The 22,437-nt window shown below is 53.1% G+C and overlaps 1 protein-coding gene across 9 annotated transcripts in view; it reads left to right on the forward strand.

Annotated features, from left to right (window-relative positions):
- SEPTIN8 (septin 8) overlaps positions 1-22,437 on the forward strand; it is a 60,320-nt gene that overhangs the window by 29,317 nt on the left and 8,566 nt on the right. For 2 of the 9 annotated variants that reach the window (XM_039467512.2, XM_039467446.2), the window contains exons 1-9: positions 3,726-3,857; positions 15,298-15,418; positions 16,392-16,587; positions 16,924-17,110; positions 18,189-18,350; positions 18,940-19,036; positions 19,200-19,368; positions 19,555-19,687; positions 19,825-20,015. In XM_039467512.2, the coding sequence (XP_039323446.1) occupies positions 3,828-3,857; positions 15,298-15,418; positions 16,392-16,587; positions 16,924-17,110; positions 18,189-18,350; positions 18,940-19,036; positions 19,200-19,368; positions 19,555-19,687; positions 19,825-20,015 (1,286 nt within the window). In that variant the 5' untranslated portion in view covers positions 3,726-3,827. Of the gene's footprint in view, positions 1-3,565; positions 3,858-15,297; positions 15,419-16,391; positions 16,588-16,923; positions 17,111-18,188; positions 18,351-18,939; positions 19,037-19,199; positions 19,369-19,554; positions 19,688-19,824; positions 20,016-22,437 lie in introns of those variants that run through there. The other 7 variants (XM_039467549.2, XM_039467473.2, XM_074381564.1 and 4 more) reach the window with 4 other exon arrangements.

Below are 22,437 nucleotides of genomic sequence, written 5' to 3' on the forward strand. Positions count from 1 at the left end.
CACACACACACACACACACACACACACACACACACACACTCGTATATCATTGAAATGCGCATTTTCAGAAAATAACTCTAACCTCAGTGTTTTTTTTTTTTTTTTTTTTTACAATTTTTGTCTAACCTTAGAGGTATCTCTTAGGAATTAATCTCTCTTGTGGTCAAGAAACATTCTTTGAAGTTCAGCTCTTTCTTCAGTTTCAACTTCTTTTTCTTCTTTTAAATTCAAGTAAAATTAAGTACTTTTAATTTAAATAGCATCTGTATTATGGCCCAGATTCCTATAAAATATCTCTATTATCTTTCTTCCTATCAGTAAATGTAGAAAGAAAGTTTTCTGGAATGATATAAATGTAGTGTTCATAATGGTCACTTCTGGGTGGTGGGATTGGGATAATTTAAACTTCTCTGTATTGTTCAAATTATTTAAAATGTACATATATCACTTAAAAATATACAATTTTTCTTTAAAAGGAGTAGATAGACTAAGATATTATCTGTGGCTGATTCTGGTGGTGTACGGCTGATTATTTTCTTGCTTGTCATTTTTTATATTTTAATTTTCTAATAAACAAACATTTCAAAATATTAGGAAAAAAATTTTTCAGGTATCTCATTGGAACAGAATAGTCCAGAAACAGACTTGGCAGAGATGGCTGCAGCCTCCCAACATCTGCTGTCCTCTAACATTTTATAGACTTTTTAGCTGTGCACATGATAGCCAGAATAAAGACCCAATTTCCCAGCTCTGGCCAATAGCATGTAAGCAGAAGTGCCCCATGGCAGTTTCTGGAATCCTCTGAGAGCTGGCTCATTTGTGCTCTATTACTGTCATTGCCTCTTGCTGCCTGGAATGCAGATATCGCCATATTGGACCATGAGAGCAAGACCATGTAAGGCCAAGCAACAAGACAGAAAGTGTGTGTAGAGAGTTGCAGAAGCCCTAGACTACCTACCTGCACAATGTAAGAAAGAAAGACATTTCTATCTTGTTAAAGCAGCTGAACCTAATCCTAACTGATGCACAACCTGCACACACACACAGATATGTAGTCTGTGATACTATTTGCATTGTACATCACAGGGGAAAGATGAAACCACTGGCTTGGCATACACACACACACACAAATCGCCTATATGTGAAGGAATTACAAAAGTTTCATAAGAAAATTTATTCTCTTCTCAAAAAAAGAGTGTCTTTGTGAATTCAGGGAAGGTTCTTTATTTTTAGAAGCCAAAGTAAAAATCATAAAGAAAATAACAAGTACCTTTGACAACATCAAAAATTTAAACTCCTATATGACAAAACAAAGTATAAACAAAAATAAAAGCCAAGCAAGAGACCTGGAGGGCAGCATTTCCTGGAGCAAAGTCTGTCCTGTTCAAGTTTAGTGTCGTGCTGGGTGTGTATGCGGGGTAGAGATGGGGGGGTACAACAAAGTGTGAGGAGAGCTGTATATTCCCCCTTTTTTTTTGTACAGAGAATGCATATTAGCTTATCAAAAGCTCTGAGCACTTCTACAGAACCCTGTCTGTATATGGAACTCAGCATTCCCCAGTTATTTGACGGTGGGACCAATCTTTTTGTTGTAACATCTATGAATTAATCTCTGGGTATATATGAAACACTCAGAAATGCTGCTGCTGTAAGAAATAACACTTTGCCATTTGAGAAATGATGGTTATATTTACCTTTTGAGCCCTCACAGATAATTCTCACTCCATTATAAGTTCTGACCGGCAGCAGCATAAAATGAGAAACAAATTTGGGCATTGGGGAATAGGAGGAAATTCTCCTGTTTACTCCTACAGAGCACAGTGAATATATCTCAAGAGAAGGAAGTCAGCTGTACTCTGAGCTTTTCCTTCTCATAGCCACTGGCTGAGACTGTGAGAAGCACATGTTTTGAAATATTCCCAACTAGGGATAAAAGACCATTTAAAAGACAATTTATGGCTAGTCCCAGAGAGTTGTAATGCAGAACTGCCACACAGATGGCAGTTGGTAGAAAAGTAAAAGCAAACAGTAGATACAGTTTAGGATGATCAATTCAGTATTGACCACACACGCTCTGGGCTCTGACGTTAAGTCCCTTGTAGTCTAGAGAGGGAGATTTTAGGTAACACTGTATTTTAAGTACAACTTAAATCCCTTTACTTATTGTATCGAATTTAATCCTGTAACATAGGTGCTATAATTGTTCTCATTTTTAGGACCAGGAAAGGGAGGCATAGTTAAGTAACTTGCCTAGCTAAGGTTAAAAAGCTAGCAGGATTCCAACCGGGAAGGTTTGCCAAAGATACGGCTTTCCTAACCACTGCTCTGCCCTGTTTCTTGTAGATAACCTTAATACACCATGGGAAACAGCAGAATAGAGAGAGGACAAAAGTGAAAACATTGTCAGGAAGTTCCAACGGGGTGTCAGTCCACTTTGGGGACAAGCTATAGTTTGCCTGGGAGAGTAAGGAGGGGAAAGCCAAATCAGGGTGACAAGGGCAAACAGCAGAGAGGGGCCAGGGCTGTTGGAGGGAGAGGGGAATTCTGAAAATGTGAAAGATAACAATGACCCTCTTAAGCCTGGTGTGCCAAGTCGAACGTGGTCTTCAGGCACTTCCAGCCAGCACAAGTTTCTGAGTAGGAGAAACAGGCCTGGTTGCTTCTCAGCATACTGCTGTGAGGGATGTGTGTGGAGGGTGGACCAACCTGGGATGAGGCCATTGCGGGGTCGAGGACAAACCTTGCCATATTCCCAGACAGAGCAGAGAAAAAGGCAGAGAGGAGAGAAAGAAACAGGGTTTCAGAGGATTTGGGAGCTGCTTTTGTGTGGTTAGTCAGTGAGAAGGATACAGAACCCCTGGAGGCCTCTGGCCCTGGCATAAGTGCTATTTTTCTGAACATTTTGAGCAGTGACATTAGCGGAGAGAACGTGCACGCACTGGGAGAGGTCATCCTCTTTGCACAATGCTGGGACTCCATTAAGACGTTGTCCCAAACCCTTGGGACAGGCAGGGTGATGGTCACTTGCAATATGATGTCTTGACCGTCGGGGCCCGCTTTTCTATAGCATGAATCCCAGCCCAAACTGCGCATCCTGCTCGTTGGTTGCGCAAGGAGCCAAAGGCTGGTGCCTTGCCCTGGAAGGCCTCCTGGCCGGACGCGCGGGTCCCGCCCGGATTCCCGCCCTGACTCTGGCCGGAGCATCAGGTGGGGCCCAAGACACTCGCAGACCAGGCTGCCGCGGCCTCTCCCAGATCCGACAGGTCGCCCACAGCTCGTCCACATTCTGGCTGGTGGTCCCAGCACATTTGCAGGCTCCAGCGGGTGGAGACGGCTTCGTGGGGGAGATGTTTCGGGCGCACGCCGCGACCCACTTTCCCCCCGCGAGAAAGGCTTCACAGTAGGCGGACCCAGGAAACCCCCACCCCGGCTCAGCCCCGGACCCCCAGGGACTCGCGGCGGCCCTCCGGGCACTGGCCCCCCAGACCCCCGACACTGCCGTCCCGGCCCCCAACTCGCGGACTACAAGTCCCGGCAGTCCCCGCAGCTGGCACCTCCCGCCTCGCCGCGGAGACCACCGGCCGTCCAAGCGGCGGGGCTCCGGCTGTGCTCTTGGCCGGGCCGGGCGGGGAGGCCGGTCCCGCGGGCGGGGGCAGGGGCGGCTCCGCGGCTTCTCCCGCCGCCGCCGCCAAGGGGAGTTTCCAGGAAGTGGCCATATTGGATCCATTCAGCCGCAGCCGCCCGGGCGGAGCGCGTCCCGCAGCCGGCTGGTCCCCGTCGCGGCCCCTGCGCTGGTCCCGGCCCGCCCGCCCGGTGCGGAGCTCGCCATGGCGGCCACCGACCTGGAGCGCTTCTCGGTGAGAGCCCCGCTGGGCCGCGGCGCGCGCGGGAGGCGCGGGGCGCAGGAGGGGCCGCCCCGCAGCTGGCGGGGGGCGCGAGGCGGGCTGTCAGTGCCCCTTGGCCGGGCCTCGACGCCTGGTCAGCTCGAGGACCCCGGCGCGGACTCTCAGCCGCGCTAGCTGGGGTTCCCGGAGCGTCGAGCGGCCTGCCTTGCGGGGCGGCTAGCTGGGGTCGCCTCCTGGGGCGCAGGCAAAGCAAACCCCTTTCGCGGGAAGGAGCAAAGACCCGCCTGGCTCCGGGCAGGTGCGAAGACAGGGTGTGCCCCTGCCCCCTTCACGGGACCGCAGGGAAGGGTCTGGGACACTCCCGACCCCCATCGTCCAGGATGTTTCTTTCTGCACACTTGGGGAGATTCCTGGCCACGCAGGTGCTGCGGGATAGGTACAGCGCGGGAGGATGGAGCCCCAGGGATCCGAGAAAGTCCCCCAGATGAGCTCAGGGCAGTTGCGGACTTGAGTCCTGAAGACCCTGGGCCTGCTTTTCCTTCCTCCCCCGCTCCCCTCCGCCCCCACTTCCCGCTCCGGGATCCTGGATGTGACTCCAGGCAGGTCAGGCCTCAGTGGTCGGGTCTGCGGCAGCCATTCCCCAGGAGCTGGAGGGATTCCAGACTCAGCCCAGTGGGCGTTTATTTGGTTTCCAGTCCAGGTCCTCAGAAGGTTGACGTCCCTGGTGGTCCCTGCAGGGGTCTCACTGGGCCGGAGCCTGCCGATAGCCAACTTACTAAAGGTTTTCATAATTCACTCGGTGGGGGGAGGCCTTTGGGGGGTTGTGCCTGGACGTCCCCTGCTGTCTAAGGCTGGATCTGGGTGTGTCTGGGAGGCTAGGCTGTGACAGTGAAGGAAGCTGTGTCCTCTTGCCAGCATGTGAGGCCCTGGTCGGCTGGAAGGGGGAGGAGGGGGAGAAGGGAAGGAGGAGGAGGGAGGCCCAGGGCTGTTAGAGGGAGGGGGGAATTCTGAATATGTGAACGATAACAAATTGGTTCTGGGGCTAAATAAGGGAGCCAGGACTTATGTAATTAATGCTATAAATACTGTCTTCCGAATTTATATATGTAAATTTTCCCTTTTATCTGAAAATACATTTCTTCGTCTACTTTGGAAATGTGCATGACTAAAGCAGGTTTCATAATTTCTAGACTGGGGTGTTTTATTCCCATTGGGGAGGGGGGCTGTTGGTTAAGTAAGTTTAAATACATGAGGAACAGATTCAGAGGCTGGGCTACTCAGAGATTAACTTTGCCTCGTGTTATAAATTGGAATTTATGTACTGAAGGAGGGCAGCAACTGAATCCTAACAGACCTGTTGATTAGCTGGAGGCCAAGAGACCCGTGAGTGCCTGGGTGTCTGCATGTGTGTCTGTATGCATTTTCTGTGCCCAGCTGACTGGAAAGTTATGTCTGGGTCTTGTCTGTGGCCAGAGGTTTAACAGTTGATCTTGCAGGTGGGAGAGGTATGTAGAGAAACCAGAATCAGACAGCTCGATAGGAATCCTAGACACTCCTTGTCGGCCATGTGACCTTAGGCAGGTTATTTAACCCATTGGTGCTCTCGTGTGTATAATGGGTTAGAAATATTACCTCTATCATAGAGGTATTGTGAGGATTCAACGAGAGAATCCAGAGGAGGTACTTAGAGCTGTGTCTGGCACATGGTAAGAACACAATAAATAATATATGCTACTTATTGTCCATGTGGATGTGAGGACTGGCCCCCTACGTAAGAAGGCAGCAGAGGATGTATTTGCCCTGTTCATGGCACTCTCCGTAGGGCTTTCATCCCTGCTCGTCCAGAGATGGTCCTCAGCGGATTAGTTGAGAGGCCAGGTTGTGGGTTAGACTGGTCTTCCCCTGGGCTCCTGTGTTTGCTCTCGGACCATTCCTGTGAGGAGTTTGGGTACTGGCTGTGGGGTGGCCAGGGCACAGAGAGGGGATTGACTCAGGCAAGGGCGTAGAGCCTGAGCGCAGGGCCTTGGTTGCTGTGCCAGCTTCAGCTGGAGGGATGGACACCTTCCACACCCTCCGCACTTTGGGCTGTCAGCCTCCTGGGAGGACTTGGGTAGGGTTGGATTTGGGTGGAGACCTTGGGTGGAGTTTGGCCTGAATTTAAGAGTCTGGACTCCATTCACCCCTCCTGGCTTGTCATCTTGGGAAAATCATTTCTGCCTTTATCTTGCTGTAAAATGGGCACAGCCACACTGATTCCTCAAAGAGTTTGTGGGGGGTTAATCACAGTCCCTGGCATGTTTGGAAATATGCTGAGGTGCTTCACAAGCCCCAGGATGTGATGGAGTTACGTCAAGTCTACGCTGTCCCTCTGGCCAGCTCAGAGGTCAGGCTAGTACTGCAGGGCCTGAGAATTGTCCTGACCTGGAGCTTAGACAGCATACAGAGTTGTACTTTGAGATGGATGTGTGCTGGGTTCCCATGTCCTCACATAGCATGGTGTACACCCCACAGGCCAACAGCCTTGGCATCTTGACCGGGCCCTGTTCCACCCTAGATCAGCCGTGGGATGAGGGTGGGCATCCCTGTGTGTGTATGTGTGGGGCAGCCCTCTGGGGAGGGTCTGTTGCCTTTTGCCCTCATTGGACAGCCAGACTCCTGTCCGTTCTTGCTCCCCCCTCCTCCTAACTGGAACCTTGACTCTAGGGCTCAGCCCTTCCTTCCCCAGGGCCAGCTCCAGTGTTTCTCCTGCCAGAATCTCACAGGTTCAGACCCTGTGGTGAGAGACCCTTTGGGTTCTAGGGAAGGTGAAGCTGAGGGGGAGAGGAAGAAACGTGCAGCACGCAGCCTCACACTGGCTTTCTTCCCAGCCAGTCACTTACCCCCATCTCTGCTTTATCCCCAGCACCATCTGTCGCTTCCGTTGTCACCCCTGTAATCTTGATACTTCCACAAGAAGCAGGCTCTCCAGGGAGTACCTAGTCTCTCCTGAAGCAGGAATTGAGAGCCCTCACCCAAGTGGGGCTCAAGATCTCTGTCAGAGTGGTATCTCCCCGTCTTGTATAAACGGCCAGTAACCTCCTTGCTGAGCCATGCCAAAGAGAAATGGGAACTGAGCAAGAAACACCTGTGCAGCTCTCAGGGCACATGTGAGCACCACCTGCAGAGTTTTGGCTCTGCCCTCTCCCCTGGGAGGTGAGTCTGCCTGCCCTCCCTCCCTCTTGGGCATCATAACATACTATGCGTGCCCACCTCAGAAAGATCTGCTCGGGGTCTTGATCGCAGTGCATCAGAGCTGCAGGGCTGATACGAAGGTGTTGGTCATCCCAGGGAGCACATACACTAGGAACAGAGAGGATGGCAAGAAGGAGACTGAGCACAGGGCCAAGGAGGAGGGAGACTGGATGGAGGCCGGGAACCCAGTGTCTGACTTTTGTCAAAAACCTTGGATGACAGGGAGGGCAGTGGGTGCTTTGTGTGTATTGTCTTGTTGATGCCAACAGCCCAAGGTTGGGTGAGGATGCAGACTTTGGTCATTGGCCGGTAAAGGTGGGGGGAACAAGATCCAAATTCTAACACTAGAGATGACAGAGAGGGTGGAGCCCTCGGATGGGCTAGGTGGAAGCATATATTATATTTGGGGCAGAAACTACCATAAATGTCTCTGTGGCTCAAGACCAGCTACCAGAAGCGAGCAGCTGCAGGATGATAGAGCAAAGGGCCTGAGGGCCAGTTGGCCTCTGTATGTCCCCTGCAGCCTCCTCAGCCTTCCTGCCTCTGTGCTGCCAGCTTGGGTCTCACAATCCCCAGGCATGGCTCCCAAGGCAAAAGCTTTGCCGGACAACCAGATGCAGAGTTATACATGCAGGATGGAGACACATCTGCCTGGGGAAGAGACACCCTCCCAAGGTCTCCATGCCCTCGTGGTAGAGCTGGGGCACTCTGCTGGCTTCTTTTGGAGCCATCTGAACCTTCAGAGCTCCTGTAAGAACTGGGACTGGGAAGAGGCAGTGGAGGACAAGGCAGGGGGCATCTTGGCTCTGCGTGCAGTTGCCCTACATGTTCTTGGGGCAAATTAGATATTCTCCTCAGGACACATGGCTTTCAGGTATTCCCTATCCTAGAGGCCAAGTTAGAGGGACAGAACCAGCAGAGAAAGGTACAGGGGCCCATGTCAGCTGGCGGGGTGGCTGGCTGTTTTCTGAGAGGTCTGCAGGGCTTGGACTGCCTGAGGCCTGAGGTTCAGGAGGGACTGTGGGTATGGTCCCAAGTCCACTTGCCAGACCTGGCTCTTGGGACTGGGCACAAACTAATGTTGCACTGGTGTTGGAATGAATGGGACAAGCAACAGAGAAGTATAGTGGTGCCGCCCCCATGCCTCTGCCGACCAGTGTTGGTGCCCGTGCTTTCCTCTACTCCTTTCTAGCACTGGCATCCATCTTGGGGTTGGAGGAAAGGCGGGGCAACTTTGCTGCCCACATTCTTCCTCTAAGGGTTTCATTTGCTGGTGAAACAGAGGCCACCTCCTCCTTCCAGTGATATCCAGACCACTTGTGGCTTTCCCGGTTACAAGGCAGTGGTGACTGCCACTGGAGTCCCTGAGCTAAGTGAGAAAGTATGAATGCCTGGAGTTCTGGTACCTTCTGCAGCCCAGAGTGCCTTCCCCATCTGCTCTGTGGTGGGAAAGGCCACTCCCTCTCAGGAAGCACAATAAAGGCCAAAAATGTGTCTGCCCTAGGACTGGAGGTTGGGGTGGTGAGCATTGGCCCAGCTACTGGTAACTGTATTTTTAGCTTCCTGGAAATCAGATTTTGATGGGAAAAGTGTGAAACACACTATCCCAAGTTAATAAGCAGCAGCCTGGCTGGCTGTGTGCAGAAAGGGAAGACAGTGCGTCTTAGTGAGACAGAGAAGCAGAGACAATAGAGTATTGGGGTCAGGGGATGGCTTTGCTCCCAAAGTTCTCCCAGGATGGGTGGAGCAGGACTGGCCTTGTGAGGATGATTGGCAGCCCAGCTGCTCTCTCCGTCTTACCTTGACTGCTATCATGTTGGCACCATCAAGGGTGATCCTTGCTTGAATCTTCTCCCAAGTTTTCTCTTCCTACTGTAGGAGAAATATGCTTTGGCTTCCAGGTGTCTTGTTGATTTAGGACAGGTATATCCTGCCTCTATTCTTCCCTCCTGGCCCAGGGTAGCAGAATCCCACCCCCACCCTCCCATATATGTCTCCTTGGTTATTTCCCGTAACCTCTGACCTGGGCTTAGAGGCTTGCTGTGGAATCCTGGGACCAGAGCCTAAGCCTTTTCTGGGAAAATTCCTAGGATTCCTCTCAGGCTCAAGGACAATTGTGCTTAGGACTGCGACCATGGGTTCTGGCTAAAGGCCTCTGCTCTGGCTATTTAAGGCCCAGGCTGCTGGGAGCAGCTAGAGCCAGGGCTAGCATAGTTTGTGCCAGGAACATGGGTGGAGAAGGCTCCCAGTGGTGCATTGACTCTTGGATTCATTGCTCAGTTAATAGGGCCACCCCCAGGGCTGGAGCTTCCCTGGGGAGTGGGCTTCCTGTCTGCCTGACAGGGTGCGCAGGTGAGTGGGTGCTAGGCATGGAGCCCAGAGGAAGAAAAGCATCTGAAGTCCAAGACACTGGAGAACTCTGGAAGGCCTGGGGTTTGGGGGCTGCCCTTTGTCCATTATTCCGGAGCCAGTCCACCTATGGTGGGATATCCTTTCTACTCCCATCACAACAACCAGCCTAGTTTGGGGGTTTGGATCACAGAAGTCTTTATTCACCCACAGCTTCCCTGGCTCTGTTGGTTTAGACATTCAGCAGATTTCCAGTTTTTCTAGATAAAAAAAACTGTTTTTGTGTGTGGGCAGCCATGAGATGCAGTTTCTTCCCAGATCCCACCTTGTTTCTTGGTAAAAGGGGCAGCTCCTCCTCTTGGCTGCTCTAGGAGGGCTGCTCTAGGAGGCTCAGACAGAGCATTTCCTGATCAGGAAAAGGGCGTCCTCGTTATCCACTGGGCTGCATAACAAAATGCTGTTCTCTACTTTGTCCTGGATGGCCGGGCATGGAGGCACACAGCCGGCCTGAGCAGTTATTATTTTGGTTGTTGTCTTTGATGTGCCAAAGAAATGATGACACAGCCTGGGCCTGGCTCAGGAGCCAAAAGCTTGTTAGTGATTAGAGAGGGGATAATGACCCCATGGAGTTTCTCATTGCATGTGTAGAGCTCAGAGCTGCCAACTCTCTCTATCCTGGGACTTTGAAGACATTTAGAACCTCCACCCTTGTGTGAGCACCGCAGGGAGCTGGGTGTGTGGAATGAGCCAGAGGCTTTGGGTCTACCTCTTTCCCGGGTCCAAGAAGTTGTCCCTCCCTAAGGCTCCTCCCCACAGAGCAGTCTGCCATGGGGCTTCTTGACTTGAGAATGGAGCCTGGCTACGTGGTCCTTCCAGCTCACTCTCCCAACAGAGCTGGCTTGCAGACCAGCAGCCTTTGGCCCACACCAGCCCCCTGACATGTTGTATTGGGCCCTCATGGTATTCTCAGTTTGGTTGTCAATCTTTAAAAATTACAGAATTTCACGTGAAAGCATAGATTTCTGGGCTGGGCTCACACCTATAATCCCAGCACTTTGGGAGGCTGAGGTGGGTGGATCACCTGAGGTCAGGAGTTCAAGACCAGCCTGGCCAACATGGTGAAACCCCGTCTCTACTAAAAATACAAAAATCAGCCAGGCTTGGTGGCTGCACGCCTGTAATCCCAGCCAATGGGGAGTCTGAGGCATGAAAATCGCTTGAACCTGGGAGGTGGAGATTGCAGTGAGCTGAGATCACACCACTCCAGCCTAGGCGACAGAGTCAGACTCTGTCTCATATGTGTATCTCTATATATATATATGTATATATATATACACACACACACATACATATATATACATATATATGTGTGTATATATATGTGTGTATGTATATATATATATATATATATATATATGAGACAGACAGAGAGAGAGAGAGAGACAGAGAGAGAGAGAGAGAGAGAGAGAGAGAGAGAGAGAGAGAGAGATTTGAGTTCTCTTTAAAAACGAGATTTGGCAACACTGGATCTGCGTTCCCACAGTTGGCTGGAGTTGTGGAACTGCGGCCACCATGGATTGAGCATAAGCATGGGCTCTGCAGTTCCCTGCCATTCCCACCTCTCCCCGGGAGCCCCCACGCTTGGTCGAGTCAGTGGCTGTCTTTCATCCAGCAGACAGGGAGTGATGTGACTAGAAGCGTGGGCTTCACAGTCATGTTGTCTCCATTCAGATCCTGGCTTCACTCCCCTGAGCAGTATGGTCTTGGGCAAATTACACACTCTCTTGATGCCTTTGTTGTCTCATCTGGACAATGGGGAGGCTGCTACAGCCTATTTCATAAGGCTGATGTGTGGACTAAATGAGACTAAATTAGAGTTGCGCATAGTAAGCGTGCAATACGTGTTAGCTGTGTCTGTTGTCACCATTGTTATTACTGTGCTGCTCCCCTTCACCCATATATGTTTCTTGCCTGGCTTCTAAAGGCATTTGAATTTAGACTCTTCCCTCTGAAGTCAAGGATCTGATGTCCTCATGTTTTCATTGGCAGCCATCCCATTTCCTGGCACACAGCAGATGTGTCCAGTGAGTGTGTGTTGAGTGACTAAATGAATGAATTGGGAGCCTGCTAAGAACAGGGGAGGTAATGTAGCAGAGTGGTTTGGGACAAGAGCTTGGTCTGCTCTCAAATCCCTGCTCTGCTCTGGTTAGTTCCCTAGCTTCTGTGTGCTCCAGTTTCCTCCCCTGTAAAATGGGGATCATCATGGATTCTGCCGTCCACAGTGAGAAAGGACTAAGTAAGAGCCTGGGTATACATCACTTGGCTTAGTTCACATATGGTGGTTCTCAGTGAGGTGTTGGTATCATCTCAGACATACATTCCTTCCTTTGGTTGTGAACGCTGAGATGTCTTACCTTCCACACTGTCCCTCCTTTCCTGGCTCTCTTTGCTTTCTCCCTGTTCCTCTGCATCCAGAGTTTTGCTTTGGATCCTATAGCACTGAAGATGTTTCAGTTGCAAGTAATAAATAATACCACTCAACTAGCCTCAGCAATAAAGAGGATATGGCCAGGGGCAAGGGGAAAAGCCCAGGGATAGGGCAGACACTGGCTCACTCTCTTCTCTGTGAATTTCTTGGCTCTGCCATCCTGTGAGTGGACTGCAGCCTTAGGCTAGCTCTGTTAATGGTCAAAAGATGGTCATAAAGGTTCAACTTGCATCACTTGCCTGTACCTGCACCAATCATGGGATCATGCTGATTGGCTCCCACACCAGGGAACTGGAGCTGTGGTCTTACCTACCAAATTGCAGGGCTGGTAGCCACTGGGAAAGCTGACTCTATTTCTGAGTCATGGTAGCTGAGATGTGGAGGAGGTGCTTCAAAAGCTGCTGGTTCCTTCTAGGTTGTAACTCCACTCAGGTTGGTAGAGATGCCTGGGGCAGGCACTCTGGAGCAATTTAGATCACATGTCAGTGCCAAATCTATGGTCAGGGAGTTGGCATTAGTGAGAGTCACCCCTTGGTGAAGCCGGGAGGTCAGATCAGTCTCCTGGGATGAGTTAACAACACTCTATCCATCAGGGCCAGTGGTCATTCTTCTGTGTGTGTACATGTGTGTGTGCATGCACGCTTCATAGACTCAGAACCCCAACTGGTCCCTGGGGCTCCTGAACAGACATTGCCCCAGATGTGTGGCCCCTGCAATAACAGAGTGTAGCCTGGGCAACTACTTAGAGATGATGACCTCCCTGTACCCCACACTTCCACAGAGATAGCTGAGCTGTGTGAGGGGAGGCCATTCTACAGTTGCTGTGTATGGATAGGTGGGTTTATGTGAGACCGGCCCCCACCACTCCTAGTGCTACACTTAGCCTCTGGAACCTAGAACTGTAAGAAAGTGGAGGAAAACAGGAAAGGAATGGCCTCTGCTTCTCAGTAAGTGCTCTGCGGCTGTGTGTGTGTGTGTGTGTGTGTGTGTGTGTGTGTGTGTGTGTGATTTCCAGACACAGCTGACTTGGTGGGTTTTGGCGGCAGACTACAGGATGTTGGATTGCATCCTGATTGTGTCACCCCTTGGAAGAAGAGGATGAATAAACACATAGCCTTCTTTGCAAGCACAGCACGCCTTAAATTTTAGAGATTTTCAGTCTTGCATGATAATAAAAAAGCTCTAGACTGACTGTTGTGTACTTCATTTGATCCTCAAGCGACCACAAGCAGGTGGAACAGAGGCTCAATAATGAAGCCCTGTGTAAGGTGGGGAGGTGCCCCAATGCCATAGCAGTTGAAGGCTGTGTTCAGTAACTTATAAATGGTAGCGTTGTCCAGCATGTTGGGCATAGTAATGGGAGGGAGGGAAGAAATGAAAATCTGACCTCCCCAACCTGCAGCCAACATAGAGAAGCTTATAGAATAGCTGGAGAATCAAGATGCATTAAAAAAGGATAACCAATAGTACTAGGAAACAGGATCACTGCCGGGTGAGGGGTCTGGAATGTAAGTGCTTGGGGACTAGGTGAGAGCAGGTGCCAAGGAAAAGGTAGAGTAAGCTGTAGACCCCAGGGGAGGGGTGGAGTTTGAAAAGGGAGCTAAGAGTTACCAGCTGGGCTGGAACGAGGCCAGTGAGGAAGGCCTGGAATGCCACACTAAGGGGTTTGGACCTAACCCAGCACCTCCTAGGATACATTAACTGCTTTTCATGTGAGCACCAATGAGACAAAGCTGCCTTTGGGACCTCATTTTCCAATGATGTTTGCAGCCCTAAGGAGACCTGGGCTTGAGTGGGGAGATTGGGACATGATGCTTTGGGGCTGGGTGATGGGAAGAAGGGGTTAGCTCTAAGAACAGAGGTTCCATTGAGAGAGTTGTGGGAGAGAGCAGGTTTAGGGGTAGCCCTGACTTGTTTAAGGGGATGGTACAACTGTGCAGATGGGCCACGTGGGGTCTAGGTTGCCAGCACCCACACTTGGGAGTCATGATGCAAGGCTGCTGTGGGACATCAGTCATGGAGAAGAGAAGGTTGGGTTCGAGTGCCTGCCAGGGTTCTCTGCTTGGGAGGGAAGGATGGCCAGAGGGGTTCAGGCCAAGGCAGTAGGCTGCAGCGCAGGTCAGCTGCTCAGGTGCTGAGGAGACACCTCTGTGGGGCAGGAGCCAGAGCCCCCCATCTGGTCCTCACCCCATGCCTGTATCCACATCTGCATAAGGACTCCCACTGGCCCTTTCTCCTGGGCTGTCCGCAGCTGGACCTACTTCCTCTCCCTGCAGCTATGGGCAGAAGAGATTGAATCCGTTGCCCTTTCCTCTCCTTCCTCTTTCTAGCTGTCTCAGGGCAGGGGGACTCCGCAGTGGAGGAGGTGTGTCTCTGCACAACTTGGAGCTGTCTAAGGTCTGCCCTCCAGAGGGACTGAGCCTGGAAACCTTCTCTGGGGTAGCACTTTACCCCATTCGGTGTCAGAAAAACCAGCCACACAAGTTGGAGTGTGACCATGGCCTTCTGCTTTGGGTCCTCATGATTTCTTTTTTGGTGGGTCAGCTCTGGTGGCCTCAGCTCACTCGGGGCCTGCCGCCCAGCTCTCTGCTAAGCCCAGGCCTCCACATTCTCACCCAGAACTTTCAGTCTAGACAACCAGGGTTGAGATGGGGTGGGATGGTGGCAGGAGCCAGGAGCTGGGGGTCTCTAGACAATACCACTGAGGCAGAAGGGAGGAGGCCTCAGAGTCTCGATCCCTTTGGAACCCACTCCTGAGCCCCAGTGGGGGATTGTCTGAGTGAGGGCCGGCTCCTTGCATGAGTCCCACACATGGGTGTGTGAGGAGCAGCAATGAACATGGAGGACCACATGCCCAGCTGATGGAGGAGGCCCCCCTGAGGGAGCACGCATGTGAGGGGTGGGAACACACCTACCCCTGCTTGAGTCGTGCCTCAGCAGGAGGGGCTGGGATGGCTGGGCAGGGGCAGCATTCCCCCTCTCCTTAGAGCTGGCTACAGGAACAAACACACTCTCCAATCTGGGCCTCTGGAACCATCTGGGGCCTCCTCCTGAGTAGGAAAACAGGTGGGCCCTTAGGGGTAGCTGCCACAGCCCCTGGGACCACCTGTGCCAGGAGAGATGGAGCCCTCAGCCCAGGCATGGCTGGCCATCCCAAGTGGAGCAGAGCCACAGAGTGGAAGGGCCTTTCCCCCCGGGCCATTGGGCTGCCTCTGGGGAAACTTGGCCTGGAGTTGGTGTTCTGGGTGTGTCTGAGATTTGTTGAGAATTCACACAAGGGACAGGGCTGTTTTGCTGTTTTAACTCAGATTTAGCACCTACCCCCGCAACATTGACCTTTCTTCCCCGTTGGTCTCATGCCTTGCTTTCTTTCTTTCTTGGCAGAATGCAGAGGCAGAGCCCCGGAGCCTCTCCCTGGGCGGCCATGTGGGCTTTGACAGCCTCCCTGACCAGCTGGTCAGCAAGTCGGTCACTCAGGGCTTCAGCTTCAACATCCTCTGTGTGGGTGAGTGTCAGAGCCTGGCCTCAGACAGAGGGTGGGTGAGAACCTCCTAGAAGACGCTGTGCTTTGTTGAGCTGCAAGGGGCCTTCCCAGCAGAGTGAAACTTTGGGGGTGTCAGGACGAGGATTTGGTTGGTGTCTCTGCCAGGGTCAAGGATAGAGTTTGAACCAGGGCCTGACACAGCGTTGTCATGAGGAGTAAACCAGATCAGCACGTGAAAGTGCTTTGTAAACTGGGATGTTTATCACAGAGATCCAGGTTCATTTATTCATTTGTTCATTTAAAAAATATGTACTCATTTACTGCTTCCTACCATGTGTCAAGGACATTACGGTAAACAGCTCTGCCCCTCATCACCATATCCTGTGCTAAGTGCTTCAGCACGAATATGAACAAATACAGCCCTAAGCAAAGAGGCTCTCAGAGGCTCCCTGGGACTCCCAGAAGGGCACAAAGTGTTGTGCTCATCCCTCTGCAGGTGTGCTTCAGGAAGCAGCCCGTCCTAAGTTCCCCCAGCTAAAACTGCGTGGATCTGGGGCTGCCCATGATACATGGGTTGAGCCACTGGTAGCTTCAGACTCTGGTCCTCCTGGCCCCATGACTACCCTGGGCCTGGGAGGGGTGGCGTGTAGAGCAGGTTATGTGTGAGGTGACTGGGTCTGCAATGGTGTCTACACAGCTGCCCGGCTCTGCCTCTTCCCTGCTCCCTGAGGACACATCACACATCCTACACAGCCATGTCTTCTGTTCAAGTCCGCCTTTTGGCTTTTTCTTCCACACATTATTTCCGAGGCTACAGGAAAAGATAGTTCTTGGGAAATGGGGGTGAAGAGGGATGAGGTGGGTGGCCTGCCTCTCTCTCCCTTGTCTGGGGGCCATGGATGCCTGAGACCTGCTGGGCCTAGCCACCAGCCAAGGCCAGCCTCGGTTCCAGCCTGTGCCACCCGCTTCTTTCCCTTCTGTCCCCACCTCCCAGGGGAGACCGGCATTGGCAAATCCACACTGATGAACACACTCTTCAACACGAACTTCGAGACTGAGGAAGCCAGTCACCACGAGGCGTGTGTGCGCCTGCGGCCCCAGACCTACGACCTCCAGGAGAGCAATGTGCAGCTCAAGCTGACCATTGTGGACGCCGTGGGCTTCGGGGATCAGATCAATAAGGATGAGAGGCAAGAGGCGGGAAGGGCGGCCCCACCGAGCCTCCTCCCACCCCACCCACACTGGCCCCCATACCAGTAGCCCAGCCTGCACACTGCAGGGGGCCAGGGAGGGCCTCTTGGGGAGAATCTGAGGCTCTGTGGTCACCAGCTGACCAGTTACTCCTTTAGGTGTCTGAAGAAGGGGTCAGCTGCCTGCACCTAGTCAGGGATCCTCAGGCAGAAGCTGTTTGTTCCCAGAGAGAAAAGGCAGGAGTACAGCCTGGCCTGGCCCTGAGCCCTGAGCCCTCCAAGCCCCAAGCCTCTGATCTCAGCTGCCAGCCTCCTGGGTGATGGAGCTGTCTGTAGTTACAGGCCCATCGTTGACTACATCGATGCGCAGTTTGAAAACTATCTGCAGGAGGAGCTGAAGATCCGCCGCTCACTCTTCGACTACCATGACACGAGGATCCATGTTTGCCTCTACTTTATCACGCCCACGGGACACTCCCTGAAGTCCCTGGATCTGGTGACCATGAAGAAACTAGACAGCAAGGTATCCCTTTTCCCCATCCGGTTCCACGGGTTCCATAGTCTCTCCTGGGATGTGATGTGGTGGCTGCCTCATGCCTGTCCACTGTGGTCCTCAGGAACCTGGTCGGGGGCTTGAGGGCAGACCTCCATTGGCTCGATCCTCTCTCTGTCTTGCGTCTGTCCGTCCTGCTCCAGTGGCCCCCGTTGCTCTGGGCTCTTTCTCCAGAGTCCTGTGCCCTGGGTCTGGCCCTGAGCCCCTTGCAGCTGAATCATTCTCTTTCTCGGCCTTGCTGGCCCCTCCCGCTCCTGATAGTGTTTCCTCCCCCACCCCCCGCACCGCCTCTCTTGCCCCAGGGAACCTCCCTTCCCATCTCAACCTCTTCTCTGCTCATTTTCTGTCTCTCAATTCCTAATTTCTAGCTCCTGCCTTCACTTCCCCCTCCCTCCCTGACCTAAATGTCCTTTGCTTCCTTCTGAGCCCATTAGGGAGAGGAGAGTTAAGGCCCAGAACTGGGATGTGAATGAGGAGTAGGTACTGTTAAGGGCAGAGAAAGGAGCAGCTTTATGGGAAGGTCAGGAAGGTTGTGTATCTTGAAGAACATATGGCTGCACAGCCCCTTGTCAGCTCTCACATGACTGCCCTCCCATCTTGGGAGTTAATTTTTATTGTGAAAAATGGGATAGCCTGGGCCTGGGATATTTTGAGGTCTTCTTATGGCTACTGCTGATGGGTCCTTTTATCTGCTTAGTAGGGAGCATAGCCCCCCACCACTCCTTCTGTCAGGCCCCAGGCCAATTAGGACCTTCAGAGTATTCTGGGTCAAAGCTGGATATGCCTGGGGAACCAATTTTGGGGCTGGATGGTCATTTGGGGGAACCAGGGCTGTAAGAAGCACTGCAGCCAATTGTTAAAAACCATCAGAGTGGCCACAGGTGGCTGGGTTTGCACCATAACTGCCTATGGGAGTAGTTCTATCCCTCTGGCCTCCTGTCCCCCCTGCCCAGGGGTATGGCCTGGGTATCCATATCCTGGGCATGGCATGGGAACCATTGCTCAAAAGAGCCAACCAGGCTGCTGTCCCCTCCCTTGAACCTGGCAGGTGAACATTATTCCCATCATCGCCAAGGCTGACACCATCTCCAAGAGCGAGCTCCACAAGTTCAAGATCAAGATCATGGGCGAGCTGGTCAGCAACGGGGTCCAGATCTACCAGTTTCCCACAGATGATGAGGCTGTTGCAGAGATTAACGCAGTCATGAATGTGAGCGTTGGGCGAGGGCCTCAGGGCCCTGGGGCCAGAGGGCGAGGAGCCGGCACAGATCTGACACAGCCCCAGGAAACTCTTGTTCCCCAGGATTCCAGCCTTAGCTTCTCCAGGACAGAAGGGTGGGCATCTGGAGCTGGCCAGTCTTACATCTATGGGCAGGGGACAGGAGGAATCTGATACTGGGCCTACACTGGGGACCCTAGGTTTGGGTGTCACAAGATCTAGACTCAGGGAGGAGCCTGGAAACTGAAGGAGTTGAGTAGGCTTAAGGGTTTGGGAACCTGGAAGGGAGCCTGGCTCACAGGTTCTTTCAGGGAGCTCTGATGGGTCCTGGGAAGCCCAAGGGCTGAAAGAACAGCCTGGAAAGTCAGGAGCACCAGGAAGGGGGTTGAGGGTTCAGCCCACTCCCCTGTTTGGAGTTCTGGGACATTTCTCCAGAAAAGAGCCAGGAAGTAAGCATCTGGCCCTGGAGCCTTTGTTCAGGTCTGGCAGCCCCTCCCTAGGACCCAGGGGCAGAGAGAGAGAGAGTCTGCCATTAGCCTGTGTCAGCTCAGGGCTCATGCATACCTGGGCCCCTTTCCAGGCACACCTGCCCTTCGCCGTGGTGGGCAGCACCGAGGAGGTGAAGGTGGGAAACAAACTGGTCCGAGCACGTCAGTACCCTTGGGGAGTGGTGCAGGGTGAGTGTGGAGGGGAAGTGCATCCCCAGTTGGGGGTAGAACTGAGCCCCCTGACCTGCCCTGGTGCCTGTTTCCTCCCCATGCCCACCTGCGTGCCCACCCTGACTCTGGAGTCTGCCCACCTGCATGCCTGCCTGATGCCCCACCGGCCCTCTGCTTTCAGTGGAGAATGAGAATCACTGCGACTTCGTGAAGCTGCGGGAGATGTTGATCCGGGTGAACATGGAGGACCTCCGCGAGCAGACCCACAGCCGGCACTACGAGCTGTACCGGCGCTGCAAGTTGGAGGAGATGGGCTTTCAGGACAGCGATGGTGACAGTCAGCCCTTCAGGTGACAGCCTGAGCCAGAGTGAGCTTGTCTTCACAGCTGTTGCCAGACACGCCACACTGGCATCTGTCCCCTGGTTGACCCCAGCATCCTCTTACCCTTCGTGCCCATGTGATTCTCCTTCTCTGCCTCTGCCCTACCCAGTTCTGCCACAATCCATCTTTGCCTCTCTTCTCTGGGTCTCCACAGCCTGCAAGAGACATACGAGGCCAAGAGGAAGGAGTTCCTGAGTGAGCTGCAGAGGAAGGAGGAAGAGATGAGGCAGATGTTTGTCAACAAAGTGAAGGAGACGGAGCTGGAGCTGAAGGAGAAGGAAAGGGAGGTGTGTGCCAGGCTGGGGGCTGGGGTGGGGGAGCTGAGGGAGGGCAGGCCCGGCTGAAGGTAGAGGTGCCTTCCCAGCTCAGGCTCAAGCCCTCCTCTTCTTGCTCCCCTCATCTTCTGCCCCTCTTCTGCTGCCAGCTCCATGAGAAGTTTGAGCACCTGAAGCGGGTCCACCAGGAGGAGAAGCGCAAGGTGGAGGAAAAGCGCCACGAGCTGGAGGAGGAGACCAATGCCTTCAACCGCCGGAAGGCTGCGGTGGAGGCCCTGCAGTCGCAGGCCTTGCACGCCACCTCGCAGCAGCCCTTGCGGAAGGACAAGGACAAGAAGAAGTAGGTGGCAGGCTGCCCCCGCGCTGGCTCCTCTTGCTCCTGTGGGCTCTTGCTTCCGTTCTCGTCCCTCCCCTCCCTTCTCGCTCTCCTGCTCGCCCTCTCTTGCCCCTTGCCTGTTTTGTTCTCCCTCATTGTCAGCGGCTCTCCCTGCAGCTTTCTTGCTCACCTTTTTCTTTCGCTAGTGATCCAATATCTTGTGGTCTGGATTGCTCTTATACTCAGGCACTTTCACTTGCACAGGCGATCTTGTGCTCCCCCTCCCTCTCCCTTCTCCCTTTTTTTCTCCTCTTCCTCCTCCTTCCCTTTCTTGCTCACCCGTTTGTTCTCCTGCAGCCCCCTTGGCAGCTGTGGCCCTGCTGCAGCGTGGTGAAGGCGGGGCCCCACGGGCGGGCGAGGAGCAGCCTGGAGAGGGTGCAGCTGCAGGGCTCTGGAAATGCTGGGAATGGTCTTTCAGGCCAGGGGAGGGACAGGACCTGGGAATGTCAGCATTTCCAGCCAGATTTGAAAAGCCATGGTGGTTTCTGCTTGGACAGCTGTGGTGCATCCCTCCTCAGTCTGTGGGACAGTGTTGTGTGGCCAGTATTGGCTGGCAGGTGGAGACGGAGAACTGTGGGCACTTGCGCCAGCCAACACCAGCCTCCTGGACACTGTGATCACCGCACAGCTGTTCTGAAGGGCTTGCAGGGCTGAAAGGAGGAAAGCAGCTTCCCACAGGGGCTCTGTGGGTTCTTTTGGGGAGAGGGGCTGCCCTTCAAGTAGAGGCTAGAGTTGTTCCTGCAGAGTAGTGAGAGGAGAGAAAGACTGGATGGCAGGGAGGCCCTTCCCAGCACCAGGAGTGCAGTCAGTGGAGTGGCCAGGTGGGGACAACTGTGAGGCGCTTCTCCCTGGTGATCTTCATAGCCTGTTTCCACACCTCTAGCTGGTGATCTTCATAGCCTGTTTCCACACCTCTAGCTGGAGTTCAGATGTCCTGGCTGCTGGGGCTCTCCCTTGCTCACCCACCTCATTCACAGCCATGCCACATCACACTGTAGGGATCCTGTCCATCCCCGCTTCTCCCTGTGCTAGCCTATCTTGGATACCATCCTTCTCTTGCCAACCTAGGAACTAAGGTGAATCCATCCTGGCCCTCATTCTTGGGATCCATTTCCTCCTGGGATATTTGGGGATGTGTATGCCCAGGCCCTTCCTTCCTTGGTGGCAGTGGGGCCTAGCCATTAGGGCCATGAGTGCATAGTTAGCTGTGGCCCTGGGCTGTTGCTTCTGGTGTTAGCCCTGCCCCCACCACAACCCCAATATGGCATTTCCTAACCACATGTACACACACACTGTCTTTCTCTCCTGCCCCATCACATACACAGACTCAGGCACACATCTACCAGCACACATAGTACACACATGCACAGAGGCCCACAAACACATACCAAGGAGAAGAAACTCACAGGGCTTCTTGCTGGGGGAGAGAGCGGGAAAGAACCAGGTAGTTCAGAATTGGTTGCAAATTTTCACTCTTAAGGTCTGTCCTCTGCTTCAGGACAGACCCTCTTCCTTTTGATGCCCAGTAGCCCCACCCCAGCAGCTGACAGTGCTGGGACAGATGTGCCCCTGCCTGTCCCCAGGGAGGACCCCAGCACTGTACTCCCCTCAGCCATGAACTTCCCCTCTGCTCTGTGTTTTCTTCCAGCCCCGCTCCCATGCCCATCTCTCGGCTTGGTGAGTGTGGGGGCTCTGCGAGTTGGAACCTGTGTAGAGTTCAAGCTGGCAGCTCAGAAATCAGGATTTTTCTGGGAGGGGGTGGAGGTCTGTGACCCAGATGCTGGCACCCAAAGTGACTTTGCTCTACTTCCTGCCATCTTGTTAAAGAAAAGGTAGCCAGGATTCCCTAGGAAATAAGCTGTAGAAACTGCAGACAAGGATCTGTGGCCAGCTCAGGGTCTGAGGGCCGGTGAAGGTGGGTGCAGGCAGGCTGAAAGGACACCAGCACAGCCCCCAGGGTGTGGCTTGTCACTAGTGTCTGGTCTCCCTGCTTTTCCCATGTGGCCTGGGCCCCATGGTATGCTCTTTAGGCCTCGGCCTGGAAAACAGGTCTTTTCTGTTTGCTGGACATGCTAGAAAGCTTCAGTCAGTTTGGTCCCTGGGAGAGAAAACTCTCTTCCTGTGACAGCCCCATGGAGGCCAAGAGTGGGGTAGGTTGGGTGACTGGGAGCACTCCTTCGTGCCACCCTGGTGAAGGGACTAGTGTGAGTGGGAGTGCATTTTTGGAATGGGGGCAGGGGTGTTTTTCGTGACCGTTTATTTGAGTGGTTCTGATTGGTTGTACTTATTCTTTAAATTTTAATCCAAATTTTTTGCAAAATTACTTCCCAATCAGACATTGACCCTCAGCCTGAGATGCCACAAACTGAAGTGAATTCTCTGCTTT

Source organism: Saimiri boliviensis, chromosome 1 (assembly GCF_048565385.1).
Source record: "Saimiri boliviensis isolate mSaiBol1 chromosome 1, mSaiBol1.pri, whole genome shotgun sequence".
Taxonomy (NCBI): domain Eukaryota; kingdom Metazoa; phylum Chordata; class Mammalia; order Primates; family Cebidae; genus Saimiri; species Saimiri boliviensis.